This window comes from Thamnophis elegans, chromosome Z, assembly GCF_009769535.1.
Source record: "Thamnophis elegans isolate rThaEle1 chromosome Z, rThaEle1.pri, whole genome shotgun sequence".
NCBI lineage: Eukaryota > Metazoa > Chordata > Lepidosauria > Squamata > Colubridae > Thamnophis > Thamnophis elegans.
The window spans coordinates 62,924,917-62,939,727 of NC_045558.1; the positions used below are offsets into that span (position 1 = coordinate 62,924,917).

General features: G+C 40.5%; 1 protein-coding gene across 1 annotated transcript in view; it reads left to right on the forward strand.

Annotated features, from left to right (window-relative positions):
- The first annotated feature begins 670 nt into the window (after window positions 1-670).
- MLH1 (mutL homolog 1) overlaps window positions 671-14,811 on the forward strand; it is a 98,204-nt gene continuing 84,063 nt past the window's right edge. The window contains exons 1-3 of the mRNA XM_032235185.1: window positions 671-1,041; window positions 9,990-10,080; window positions 10,165-10,263. Of these exons, the coding sequence (XP_032091076.1) occupies window positions 926-1,041; window positions 9,990-10,080; window positions 10,165-10,263 (306 nt within the window). The 5' untranslated portion in view covers window positions 671-925. The remainder of the gene's footprint in view (window positions 1,042-9,989; window positions 10,081-10,164; window positions 10,264-14,811) is intronic.

The following is a 14,811-nucleotide window of genomic DNA, read 5'->3' on the forward strand; positions in this document are numbered from 1 at the left end:
GTCTTTGAGAATGTATAACAACGTGTGCTTCGATAATGAAGGTGGTTCAGAACTTGCAATGCTAGCTTTCTGAACCTGGCTGCCAAATAAACATTTCCTGTATCCCGAGAAGTCTAAAGCCTGTCATTTTCTGCAACACTACTATGCACATTCGAATTTGCAATGGGACTCAGACTTTTTTTTTTGAATGAAGGCAAACTGATTCCTGGTAAATTGGAAATGTCGCCATTTATCTCATTGTAATTGTTTGGTTTCGGTAGAAGGCGACGCGAATAGGGTTTATCCAAGTCTTTTTTAAATTAATAACGCGTGCTTGGGTTAAATAGATGAAGCAAACTTGTCTGATATTTTGCAATAAAGAGCCACTAATCAGTAAGAGTCTTTTTTTTCTCTTACAAGAAATTTCCCCCAATTCATGTACAATACTTTTTTAAAAAAAAATCCTACCCTACAGGAGACTAGTGTGCAAATAAACCGAGCAGTTTTATACAGCTCTTACTTAGTAAAGCCCACCTTAATTATTTTTTAAAGCCACAGGAAACGTTCTCTATGCCTTTGTCTTTCTTTCGACGGAAGACCGTTCCTTTAAAAAAAGGAACCAGGAAGTTTGATTGGCATCCTCGCAACCAATCAACAATGAGTTCGATCCCGGAGTTTTAGCGCGAGATTATAACAATAGTGCTCCGTCGATTTTTTGGCGCCCTTGGAAGATGGTGGTGGTGGTGGTTTATTTTTCCCCGGGCTTTTAAATTAAGTCCCGCTTTCCTTATTCGAGGAGCACCGTGCGTTTTTCTCCCTGGATCCTTCTTATTTGTACTGTGCCCGCCCCCCTCCGTAGTTTCAAGCTACCGGAGCGTTTGAGCGTGTAATTTCTCCTTTCCCTCAATTCAATACTCGCGGTTCAACCTCGGTGTTCAGTCCTGTCATGGCTCTTGTAGCTGGTGTCATCCGTCGGCTAGATGAGAAAGTAGTGAACCGCATCGCAGCCGGAGAGGTCATCCAGCGACCCGCTAATGCCATTAAAGAGATGATCGAGAACTGGTAATATGCCCAGTGGGCCCTGGGGTTGGTTGCTCCTAATAGTTGTAGGGATGCAAGGGGCGTACTAGCATACACTCGCAAAAATAGTTCCTAGCGTGGAATATTTCAATTACACCTATTGCATAAAAGACAGTATATATCTGAATTTAGGGCGGGTTTGAGGATAGTATGGGATGTTATGTCTTACTGGAATTTTGGGTTTGAGGATAGTATGGGATGTTATGTCTTCCTGAATTTTTTTTTTACAATTCACCTACATTCTGATAGAAAAAGTATGAGAGCTGCTAACCGAGCAGGAAAAGGCGAATTACTGAGGACAGTTTTGGAGAAGAGTGTATTGGTAGTGTAAGAAAGAAACTCAAAATAAGCCCACTTTGAATTTGTTGGGACAGAAAAATTAGAACAGGCTTTCAAGACTCATGTCAGGCCTTCAAGGTAGGGCAGATCAAAAAAGAAACACAAATACCACTGTATTTTATTGTAGAGTATTTTAATAGAAACTAGAAGCCTATTCAAGTTTTTTTCTGTCCCATTTTATGCAGAACAAAATTAAGGTGGAAATATTGTTGAGTTTCTCCCTTTTTTTCTATTTCTGAACTGTGTTATGTTTTCAGTTCCCTTCTTAGCAACAGATCAACCCACCTCACATTGTGATGAAAAAATATTTGTAAAAATAAGGCAAATGTAAGTAAGTAAATAAAGCTCCTTCCTTCATTCCTTAGTTGCTTTCCTATATCTTGCCCAAGGTCAGCTCTAAATTCCTTTATACTTATATGTTGTTAACTCCTGTCAGTGGGCCATAAGTATGAAGGTTTCATTTAAAATAAATTTATACATGTGTATAGCTTTACATTTCTGAAAAGGGGGGAAAAGGCCATACAGGTATTCACAACCATTCAGGATGTGATGGAATGTGTAACTGGAAAAGGAGTAGAGGGGATGGAGGCAATTACATTGTGATTTCCTTGGCACATTTCAGTGAGAGGCCTAAAACAAGCAATTGTTTGGGGAAGGTAAGAAAAAATTCAGAGTAGCCATACTTTTGAATCTCCCAGGATATATCTATTAGGTTAGAAACTTTTGTCTTATCAGATTCTATTAGGTGTAAGCAAATAAAGAACTGCACTTGATTAGATCTCATGTCAGATTTGGGCTTGGGTTTGACACAGTCAGGCCTTAAGAATGACATGTGGAGTTACATCTGAGTAGTTTTCTTTATTGTACCTTATCTATACACAGACTCTTACCAGACTAAAGCAAGTATTTGCAGAAGTTCAGAGATTCTCTGGTAATTGCTATGAAGAAACAGTTTTAATCCTCTTCTTGCAGACCAAATGTTCCAAGCTCCTCTACCTCTTTGCTCTCTGGGATGCAGTTCCTCCCTCTTGGGAATCTATTTTTTTTATGTGCTTTAGTATTTTATTTTCATTTTCATTTTCATACACTCACATGTATACACCATATAGTATTAAAGAATAATTGCATCAATTCCTCTTGTCAACAATGCCGCAGAAAATAAAAGCCCAATATACCTCTTCCATTCTCCATACACCTCTTTCTTCCACCACCCTCCTACTTTCTATCTTCTCCATCATCCCCCTCTACCTTACTTCCCCTCCCCCTCTACCACTCCTCTCTCCAGATCCGCTCCCCCCCTTCCTTTTCACCTTCCCCCCCACCCTCTCTCCCATCCCACTCTACCCACCTTCTTTCCTACTCCTCCTCCCCTTGGTGTATTTCCACTATATGTTAATGTACTTGGCTTATCCTATTTTTAAAGAAAAATTAAAGAAAAACAGTATACATGTGAAGTCACATTGCATTGAGATCTAACACATCGTGTCTAGCCTATATATATCCCTCCTCCCCCCATTCTCCCCCCGACCCCCTACGTCCTTCCCCCCTGACTTCCCAGAACCCGTACACGGTATAGATTTTTAACAAACACAGTCTAAAATCTATTGAGAAAAAAGAAATAAAAAAAATTAATAACATCTCTACATTGATCTTAGCTTCTTCTTGCTAAGCTAACTTTAAACAATTTAAATCATTCCTGATCTTAAGCATAAGCTAACTGGAATTTCTTGGTCCCGTATTTATTTTGTATATAGTCAATCCATTTTTTCCAGTCTCGTTTATATTTCTCATTTGAGTGATCTTTAAGATATGCTGATATTTTAGCCATCTCGGCTAAATTTGTAACTTTCAATGTCCATTCTTGAGTTGTAGGCAGGTCTTCCTTCTTCCAGTATTGCGCCACCAACAGTCTTGCTGCCGTTATTAAGTGCAGGATCAAATTAGTCTCTACCGCTGTAAAGTCAGTATTTATACCTAGCAAAAATAACTGAGGAGTAAACTTTATCCTTCTTTTAAAGATATTTTGCAGAATCCACCATATTTTTATCCAAAATGCCTTAACCTTTTGGCAAGTCCACCATATATGGAAATAGGTAGCATCAAGAGAACCATCTCCAACATTTGGGTTGTAAATTCGGATACATAGAAGCCAGCTTTTTAGGATCTAAATGCCATCTATAGAACATCTTGTAAAAATTTTCTCTCAGGTTTTGAGCTTGTGTAAATTTCATATTTCTTACCCAAATTTTTTCCCATGTATCCAACATTATTGGTTCTTCAATATTTTGAGCCCACTTTACCATACAGTCTTTAACTAACTCTGTTTCTGAATCTATCTGTATTAATACATTATATATCCTCTTTATATGCATTAAACTTTGATCTCTTATTTGTTTAAATAAGTTGTCCTCAATTTGGACAAAACCAATTTTTTGATCTATTTTTCCACCTGGCCTGTAATTGCCCATACTGGAACCATGTTTGAACTGCTTCTCCTCTTTTAATACCTCTAAGGATTTAATTGTAGGGCCCCTCCTTCCAAAATAAGAAGCTGTCTATAAGTAATTCTATCCTGTTTTGTGCTATATTTATATTTTCAATTGCATGTCTAGGAATTGCCCACATAGGTATATACATTTAATTTATGTTGATATTTTTTCCAAACCCGCAGTAAAACATTTCTTAAGATATGACTTTTAAAGTTTTTGTCCAGTTTTTTGTTAAATAACAAGTAAGCATGCCAACCATATACCAGATCATATCCCTCAAGGTTCAGTATCCTATCATTAGTTAAATTGATCCAATCACTAATTACGGACAACACCACTGCATCAAAATATAGTTTTAAATTGGGTAGTTTCAAGCCTCCCCTCTCGTGTATATCTTGCATTATTTTCAGCTTTACTCTCGGTTTCTTTCCTGCCCATACAAATTTATTGATACCCTTCTGCCATTCTAAAAGATTCACATCTTTTTTAAAGTATAGGTAACATTTGGAAAAGAAATAAAAATTTTGGTAAGATATTCATTTTCACTGCCGCGATTCTTCCCAGCAAAGATAAGTGTAACTTCTCCCATTTTTCATCTCTATCTGTATACTATGCCGGAATGGTTCATAATTATACTTGTATAATTTCCCATTTGAGATTGAAATATTAACTCTAAGATATTTAACCTTTTTGACTACCTCACATCCTAACATTCCTCCTAATTCTCCTTTTGTTTAGTATTCATATTTATGGCTAATATTTTCGTTTTCCCTAAGTTTATTTTAAAACCAGATGCTTGACCATATTGATTAATCGTATTCATTAAAACCATACTGGATTCCTGCGGTTGTTCCAATATTATGACCAAATCATCCGCAAAAGCCCGCACTCTGTATTCTTGCTGCCTAACCTTAATTCCCTTTAGGCCCTCCAAGCCCCGTATTTTATTCAATAATACTTCCAAAGTTATAATAAACAATAGTGGGGACAAAGGACAGCCCTGTCTTGTACCCTTTCCAATTTGAAAGGATTCTGTTAAACTTCCATTGACTATAATTTGAGCTGTTTGCTGTTGATATATTGCTTTGATTGCAATATCTTCAGCAAAAATTGCCAATTAACTCGATCAAAGGCTTTCTCAGCATCCAGAAATATGAACGCAGCAGGGATTTGATTGTTCTTTCCCAAGTATTCTGATGCATTAATAATTAATCTAACATACTTTTCATCTGTCTCCCTTGTATAAAAACTGTTTGATCAGCGTGTATCAATTGTTGGATAACCAGCATTAACCTATTGCTAGTATTTTAGTAAAAATTTTGTAGTCTACATTAAGTAATGAAATAGGTCTGTAGTTTTTTGGTTGAATAGTATCTTGATCTTTTGGGGTATCAAAGATATAAAGGCTGTCTTCCATGAAGGAGGTACCTTACCTTCCGTTTGAATCTTATTAAATAATTCCTTAAGAGGTTCTACCATTTCCAACTGTAAGTTTTTATAGTAAGCCGCTGTTAAGCCATCTGTGCCTGGTGCCTTCCCTGGCTTTAACTGTTTAATTACCTGTAAAATTTCCCCTGAGGTTATTGGTTGATTCAATTTTTGCCTGTGTTCTTCTTTAACTAAGGGTATTTTTTCTTTATCTAAGTATTTGTCTATATCTAAACCATTAATTTTATCCCCTTATACAACTCTGTAAAAAATTCCCGAAATGCCTTTTGAATCTCATCCTGTTGAAATACCTCCTTCCCTTTGTAGGTCAATTTAGATATATTTCGAATTTTCTTTTTTCCCCCTAATCTGATAAGCTAACCACCTGCCAGGTTTATTTGCATTACAGAAAGTATTGTGTTTTGCGTATAACAAACTGGTGGCTACCTGGTCAGAGATCAACATATCAAATTGGGATTTTAATATGGTGATTGCTTCCTTGACCTTTGAATCGCCTGGATTCATTGTTAACTCCAGCTCTTTCCTCTTAATTTCCTCCTCCAACTCTGTTCGTTTTACCCCGTTTATGTCTATGTGATTCATTTATATTTATCAATACTCCTCTCATATACGCTTTGCTTGCATCCCATACAAATTCCATAGGTGTATCCTTATTCATGTTAAAACAAAGTATTCAGTTAGCAATTTTTTACAATCATTGATATACTTTTCATATCTAAATAAGTTTTCATTCAATCTCCAAGACCTTCTTGCCTGTACCACCCCTCCCAATTCCATCCAAACTGGGTTATGATCCGAAAGGACCCTAGCCGCAATCTTTGTCTTCTTCACCCTAGAAAGCAAATCATTAGTGGTTAATATGAAATCAATCCTAGAAAAGGATTGATGCCTATCAGAAAAAAAGGTAAAATCATATTCCTCTGCATTTCTTTCTCGCCAGATATCTCTCAATTCAAAGTCATCCATCATGTCAAAAAAGGATTTAGGTAGTTTTGCTCGTATCTTAGTGTTTGGGCGAGAAATCTTCTTATCTCTTGGTATCTATAACACCATTCCAGTCACCACTAATATACAAGACCTATAATCCCACTGTACTAATTTAGCGTGAAGATTTCTATAGAAACCGTCTTGCTGTTGATTAGGAGCATAAATTCCCCAAAACAATGTCTTTTTCCCTTCTAGGATTAGATCTAATGCAATGTACCTTCCATAGGGATCTGCTTCAATTAATTCAGCTTTCATACCTTTTCTTAAGTATACAACTATACCATTTTTCTTTTCCATAGCAGAAGCTACAAATGTGACTGAATCTTGGGTTACTCAGATATTTTTGATCAGTTGATTTAATATGAGTTTCTTGTAAACAAATTATATCATTCTTGAACTGTTTAAGATAGTGAAATATTTTCTTTCTCTTCTGTGGAGAATTCAATCCGTTGACATTCCATGTTAAAATCTTAGTTGTCATCTGAAAGCTGAAAGCTGAAGCTTTTTTAGAGCCTCCTGCATGGCCTGTTTAACCTTTGGCCTAGCTCCTCCCATTGCTTTTGAGGTTGTTGCTGTGGCTCCTTGATCGATAGCCGGTAATTGTTGCGGTTGTTGCATTTTAACTTGTTGCTCCATTCGTCTAGTAATCATACGGCTAGGTCTCTGTTCCATAACACCTTGCGCTTCTAGAAGAGAGATGATCCATCTTATCTGGTAGTTGTGTGATTTGCTGTCTGTCTTGTCTTTCTTGTGATCTTTCTCTCGGTCCAGAACGTGCAGGATGTCCAACCTTCAAAATATTATGGTAGAAATCTCGGGCTTTCCATACGGAGTTGAGACGATATCTTTGCCTGTCCAGTGTAAGTATGATGCCAAATGGCGCGTCCTATCTGTACTGTATCTGACGATTTCTAAGTTCTTCAACTAAAAAGGCATAATCTCTCCTGGCTCTTAGCATTTGAGGTGGTATCTCTTTCAAAACAGTCAGATCTTGACCCCCAATCTGGAGCTTAGTTTTATAAGACACTTGTAATATCGTGTTTCTGAGCTCTCTTGTAGTGAAATATATAACAATGTCTCGAGGAAGCTGCTTCTGCTTTGCCACCCAAGAGTTAACACGATAAACTTTATCGATTTGCCAGTCAAGCCCCTGTCTTCCCACCAGATTATCAAAAGCTTCTGAAAGAATCTGTTTCAGGTTTTCCTGTTTTTCTTCCCGCAACCCCTTACTCTTAATGCGAGTTCCATTTGTACTGTATCATAATTTCTTTTCAGCATTTTCGACTTTTTGTTGCACCACCTCTGTTTTCGATGTCAAATTAGTATTAGCTTGATTAAGATCCTCTAAACTATCTTCAACTCCTGAAACATGTTCTGTCAGTACAGTTACAAGCCCCAGCATATCATCTTTAATTTTAGCAACCCTGGCATCCATTTTATCATACACGTCCTCCTTAAGTTCTTTTATCTCCCCTTTTATCTCCCCTTTTATCTCCCCTTTAAAATCTTTCAGTTTGTTTTCCACTTTAATTGTCAGCATGTTATGAGCTTCACTCAGTTCTCTCAGGAAGAGTTCTGTCGTTAGTAACTCTCCAGTAGGGGGCATAGAGGGCGGTGGCTGCGACTTTGTACCAAGTATTGGCGATGTCCTTCTGGGGGCTGAAGGAGGGGGTTTCAAATTAGGATTTGGTTTTGAGGCCATTCCAAGTTTTATCTTCAAGCAATTAGGAAGACTCTACTGGCCCATTATACAGTTGTGGAAAGAGGTACTAAATCACCCCTTTATTTTGAAGTTTTTTTTTTTTAAAAAAACTTCGTAGGACTTTGCAGAAGATTTCAAAAAATAAGCCTCGTAACAAAACAGTTCAGCATATTCATCACCGTTTGGAATGTCTCTATATTAGCAAAGAGTCTTTTAAAAGTGAAACTAATTAGTAAAGATCTGTTGGCCGGCTATGAGGCAAAATAATAAGTCACTCCCTTCTTTTGAAGTTTTGAAACTCCGTAAAACTAGATAAACATTGTTACTCAGCAATTCAACTGGCTCGTCGCCATTTTAAGTGCCTCTTTAAATAGATAGAATAACGGAAGAGGATCTTGTAAAAAAGAAGCTAGGATTTAAATAAACAATGCTCTCGCATACGAGTTCGCTCGTTTTGAAATCAAGTAATTCAATCTTTGTTCTGAGTGGGAGGAACGCTTACTTTGTGCTGCAAAGCAGCTTGAGATTTCCAGCACGGAACAGTTCTGCCTTCAGCTGGCCCCCCTTCTCTTCGCAGACACAGAAGCTGCAAAGATCAGAAAGGCATTTGCTCGACAAAACTTCTCTCCTTCCCTTCTTGCCCGAAGAGTAAGGTGTCTGTCAGATGTCTGATAGATGATCATCTAAACAGATAACGCGACTGGTAACTCGGGAGCAGCTATGTTTAGCTGCTTCCATCAGTAAGTCCCACCCAGGAAGTCATCCCTCTTGGGAATCTAGAATACATTCCACCACAAGCACAGTAAATAAGATGAACCCTTCCTTCCTTCCTCCTTCCTTCCTTCCTTCCTTCCTTCCTTCCTTCCTTCCTTCCTTCCTTATCTGTAGCCATCCAATTCAACCAAGTGACTCTAGTATGCTTACAATTCTAAAATTATAGAACAATCAAAATAAAGCAATTAAAACATCCAGAAAATATATAACAGCCAAGAATTAATCATAGTAAAACCAAGAGACAGTGTCATTAACATATTCAGAGCTGTAGATTTGGGCACATGACCAAGTTCATTCTAATTTCCATTGGGAGAGTATTCCACAAGACAGAGGCTGTAGCAGATTTCCTGCCAATCAAAATTCATTGTCTGATGAGGTCTGCAGCATTGCCCAATCTGCTGAATCGAATTGTGCTGGTAGGTTCTTGGAAAATGACAGTCCTTCAGATAACCCAGGCCCAAACCAGCCTCTTGAATTGTACCTAAAAAACTGGCAACTAGTGCAGCACATATAATAATGGTATTACATGTCTAGAGTAGTTAGAATGTCCACGTAACTTCATTTTGCATCAGTTGAAGTTTTTGAATGGCTCCTTGGAGATCAAGTTGTTGTGGCATCTTTGTGGTAACATATCCATGATTCAGACACTTAGGACTTGTCTCACAATTATGACATAATAGCAAGCTGTGATCACATGATGTGGTTTCTGATTTTTTTTCTGAGCCAAGTCACTGAAGAAGCTGTCGGAAATTGGAAGTCACAATTATGTGAGGTTTTCACTTAGAATCCCATGTGGTCCTTGGCGACTAGGACTGCTGGAATAGCTATGACTAAGTGATATAGTGATATAATGTTATACTTTATGATACAGGTGTCAAACTCATTGTGTCAAGTTGCCATCACGATATTTCACAACATTTATTTCCTTTGCAGAGCTGGGATTGGCATGGCCTGCACATGACTCATTCAGCTGTGGGTTGCCAGTTTGAAACTTCTGCTTTATGATATGTCACTTAATGGCAGAGTTTCTGGTCCCAATTGCTGTCATAATCCAAAGACTACCTCAATGTGTATAATCTGTATAATGAGAATAAATTGTTGCCTATTTAGAATTTCATGCACCTATTCTAAACATTCACGTAGAATGTCATTGGATTGGCAATATCTCACAACATATTATTTGTTTTTAGTTTAGATGCTAAAGCCACCAACATCCAGCTGACAATTAAAGATGGTGGTTTGAAACTTATTCAGGTACAAGATAACGGTTCTGGAATTAGGGTGAGTAAAGTACTTGATTGTTTAGTTACTAGACTTTATATAAGAATATGGTTTAAAAAACACTGATGTGGTTTTCTTCTATAGAAGGAAGACTTGGATATTGTGTGTGAAAGATTCACTACAAGTAAACTGCAAACTTTTGATGATCTAGCTAGTATTTCTACATATGGATTTAGAGGTGAGGTATGTTGAGATGGATACTACAATCCAATATTTTTGTGGTTCTCTGTTTTTCCCTTTTAATATAATATATTGATTCTTAAGAGATTCTAGCAATAATTACAATTACAATTATTTGGTTTGTCATAAAGATGGGAGTATAGCTGATTGATGTAATAATATGCGTAATAACTCTTTAGCTTCTTTATAGTTAGCTGTCAACTTACAGCCGTTTAACTATTGTCCCGAATTATGGACAATTATAATACCATTGAAAAGGGTATTTTATGGTCCATAAAGCACTTTTCAGTCATCATAGAACATTGCATTGTCATCCTCATGGTCACATGATTGTGATCTGATTGCTTTGTAATCTATTTGCATATGACTGATTGACAAGCTCCCCGCGATCATGTAATTGCCATTTCCAATCTTTTGTCATTTTTACCCAGAAAAATCAATGAAGAAACCAGCAGGGTAGGTTACGATCTGCTGCCACTTGTTAAAAAAACACTCCCTCTTCGGAGGATGGCTGAAAAGTCACTTGCCAAGGGGAGCTGAACTCCTTTGGCAGAGTGCAGAAATGGAGCTGAAATTATGAATATTTCAACTCCATTTCTGCATCTGACTGAAGGACTTACTGTATTTTTCGGAGTATAAGACGCACCAGAGTATAAGACACACCAAGGTTTTGAAGAGGCAAATTAAAAAAAAGTAGGTAGGTAGAGGATAGAGAGAAAGAGTGAGAAATACAGTAGATAGCTAGGGAGAAAGAGAGAGGAGGAGAATACAGTAGGAGGTAGGAGTGTAGGTAGGTAGGTAGAGGGATAGAGAGAGAGCAATAGAGAGAGAGAGAAATAAAATAAGTAGGTAGGAGAGTAGGTAGGTAGGCAGAAGGTAGCGAGAGAAATAGAATGGCAGAGACATACAGTAGATAGGGAGAGGGAGAGAGTAGGTAGGTTTGTAGGTAGAGGGATAGAGAGAGGAGAACGAGAAAGAGAAATACAGTATATAGGTAGGAGAGAGAGAGTAGGTAGGTACCTAGGTAGGGGGGGGGAGAGAAATACAGTAGATAGTAGGGAGAGAGAAAGAGAGTAAGTAGTAGATAGAGGGATAGAGAGAGAGAGAGAGACAGTAGTTAGGTAGGAGATGTTTCCAGGTGTATTTATCCATGTGCTGGAGAAGGAAATCACTGACAATCTGCAGCACCTAAGACTTTGTTTCTGCTGGCACTTGATCAATGTAATGCTCATCAATCAGTTAAAGAGCTTTCTAAAAGGAAAGAAAAACCTCCTGAAAACAGGCCTGTTTTTTTAAAAGGCATAAATAGCCTTGGGGGAGCTTGCAGAGTGCTCGGGGGGGGGGACGAGCAACAAATGGCCTGTTTTTTGCAAAAACGGGCCCGTTTTTTGTAAAAAAAAAGCATGCATAGCTTTATGGAGGCTTATAGAGTGCTGTGGGGGATGGGGAAACACCCATTTTTTGGTCATTTCTGCCCTCCCCAGCCCCCAGGATTTCTCTGAAAGTCTCCATAAGGCCATGCACGACCATTTTGGTGAAGGGCCAAAGCTCTGGGAGGCAAAAAATGCTGTATTCGGTGTATAAGACGCACCCAGATTTTCAGCCTCTTTTGAGGAAAAAGTGTGTCTTATACTCCAAAAATATGGTACATTCATACAGAGATGGATAATGAACTTCTTCAGCAGACAGCTCTTTCACCAGCTCTTAGAGATGAGAAGAGGTCAAAATCTAAACAGAGAGAAGGGAGGGAGCATGTAAGGGAAGGAGTGAAGGTGAATCAGGCAGGAAGAGAAGGCTCTAGAACAGGTGTGTCAAACTCGACCGGGGCTAGATCCGGCCTGCGGGGCTGTCCTGAAAAATTAAAGGGGCTATCCCGTGATATTTTGCCCAACCTATCCCACCCGATCCCGGGGGAAGTGCACATGTGAAAACAAAACATGGGTGAGGGGAGAGGTGGTGGGTGTGTACTGGCTAGGCAAAGAGGCTGAGCGGACCAAGGCCAACAAACTGCAACCCAGGGCTCTGGAGTGAAAGTACAAAGTGGAAGGCTCAAGGCCTGCCTTCCTTTCACGCCAGAGCCCTGGACATTGGAGGCAATGGTGGGATTCAGCCAGCTCATACCAGCTCGAGAGAACTGTTAACTAATTTTTTGTGCAGTTTGACGAGCCAGCTCACTACACTCACTACACTCGCCCCTGTCTCTCCCTCCCAGCCAATCCTCCCCTTGTGCCCACACAAGTGGCTAATTTGTGGCTCGGACAGTCCTTCCAAAACCAAACCTCCACCTTGTCTAGGACACATTGCGTCCACATCCTTGCTTGTTCCGTACTCCCAATATTGTAAACCATCTCATCAGTTCCGAGGTGAAGATTCAACTGAGCAACTCTAGATTTAATTTTTGGCAAGTCGGGAAAACAGGAGGAGGGGTATTGGTGGTAGTAGTGTCGGCGTGTTTTAAGGAAGCAATACAAGCAGCCAGGTAGGCGACGGTGGCACCTCCTCTATCAACGGCACCGTCCGTTCCCCTCCACTCCCGCCATGCCTGATACATTCCAGCTTAGGAGGAAAAGCGAATGTGCCCTCTGAGGAGCAGCCTTTACACTCCTCGTCCCTCAGCTCCAGATGCAGAGCTTGTGACACAGCTGCGGTACAGCTGCTGTGGGAGAAAACCGTGTGCTTGGGCTTCCCGCCTCTTTTCTTTTTCTCCCTGCTTATTCCAAGTGACATGCTCTCCTGGGATTCTCTCCCCACAGCCGGCACCCACCCGAGGCCACTGCTGATCTTGAGGGAACCCACACTGTATTAATGCCAGAGTGTGCATCCACGGGGAGTCCTTTGAGTCCCAAATGACTGCTGGTTCCAGGTTGCTGCGTGCTCTTTAATCGAAACTCTCCCTCCTTTTGGGTACGCTCCTTTATCTCTATTATGTACTGGAGGCAGCGAGTTAAGAATGGAGGCGAGATAGAATTTCAAAGCTAACACGTTTATTTCTAACAAATGCTTGCCACTGAGGCAGCTAACACAGTGCCCGTTCAGCTGATGGCAACAGCTGAAGCTCGCTCTGGCAGCTTCTTTTATACTCAGCTGTCAGACAGGGAGCCAATCAGGTGCAAGCGCAGCGCCCTCTAGGAAGCAGACCAGAGTGGAAACTTCACACACAGCACTCCTTCCCACCTAGAAAGTTCCTTGCATGTGTAGTCCTTTAGGCACCCCTGCTGGTGCATGATTCACCCAGATCTTCTCAGTTAGTTTTTGCCAGCCAGAGCAGAAGGATGGTTCTTGGTGGCTCCCAGATTGCTTGGAAACTGCGTCACTGCTACTGCTGGCAGCAATTTTCACAGGGACTGGCCCGGTTCCAATGATAACTCTACCCCTTGGGTGCCGTCACTTGTTTCTGTGTTTCAATTGGGGTGGCTCTCCCGTCCTCCGTTGGCATTGAGTGTGCAGGACCTCTACTGGGCCTCCTCTAAGTGTTGGTATAGCGTAGCCTCTCCTCTCCCTCTTGATTGATGTGCTGCCTCCATAATTTTCCATCCTCCATTTCCACTTGTAAGAATAGCGTCCTGTTACCTCTACAATCATGCCCGGCAACCAGAACGGGCTGCCTGAACATTTCGGGCATAGACACTGGCCTCCATGCTGAGCTGCAATTAGTCACTGAGCAAGGAGTGGCATGGGGTACCAATAGGTACCGTCTATTTTAGTGTGCCAGTCTCCGATGCTCATTTTGCCCAGTGCCTCCTTGGATGATCACCTTATCCTTTCTGCCTGCCCATTAACTCGAAAGGTTAAAAGGGGTGATCCCTGACTCGCTAGGAACCCTCAAATAGAGCAGAAGTAAATTGAGACCCATTATCTGAAACCAGTATCTGGCAACCCATGGATCATGAACAATTTTTCCAGGGCTCGCATTACAGCCTCAGATGTGGTCGACGCCATGAGGATAACCTCTACCATTTTGAATACAGCGGTCTCTGTGCTGATTATATATTCCTGTATTGTGGAATATAATCCACAACTATAAGGAAATTTTGCCCTTGGAAGGGGTCTGCCAGATCAATGTGCACTCTGGACCAAGGCCCCCAGGGGGGTCTCCCAGTCCCAGTTCGGGACCCTGGGAGGTGTCAGCCTAGTTTCCTGGCAGCTTACACCATGATACCCACTCCATGATAGCTTGGTCTATGTTGGGCCACCATACATAACTGTGGCCCAATGCCTTCATTCTCACTATACCTGAGTGCCCCTCGTATAAGGCAGCCAGATCAATTCCTGTAATGAGGTTAGAACCACTCACCTGCTTCCCTATAGCAGGCAGTCTTGCTGAGCTGATAGCTTGTACTGCCTTATTTTAAATGGCTTGAACTCTGGGCCCACTGGCCCTCGTGGTCCCCCTTCTCATCCAGTCCAGGACTTGAGCCTATATGTCCCTAGCAGAGTGAGTTGCAATGTCCATTCATTGACAAGTAGGACCAAACTTTCAGGGGCTGGGTCATTGACATTGGTTGGCAACGGGCAGTGGTTCAGGGCATCTGTGGGAAAGATGCTTCCTGG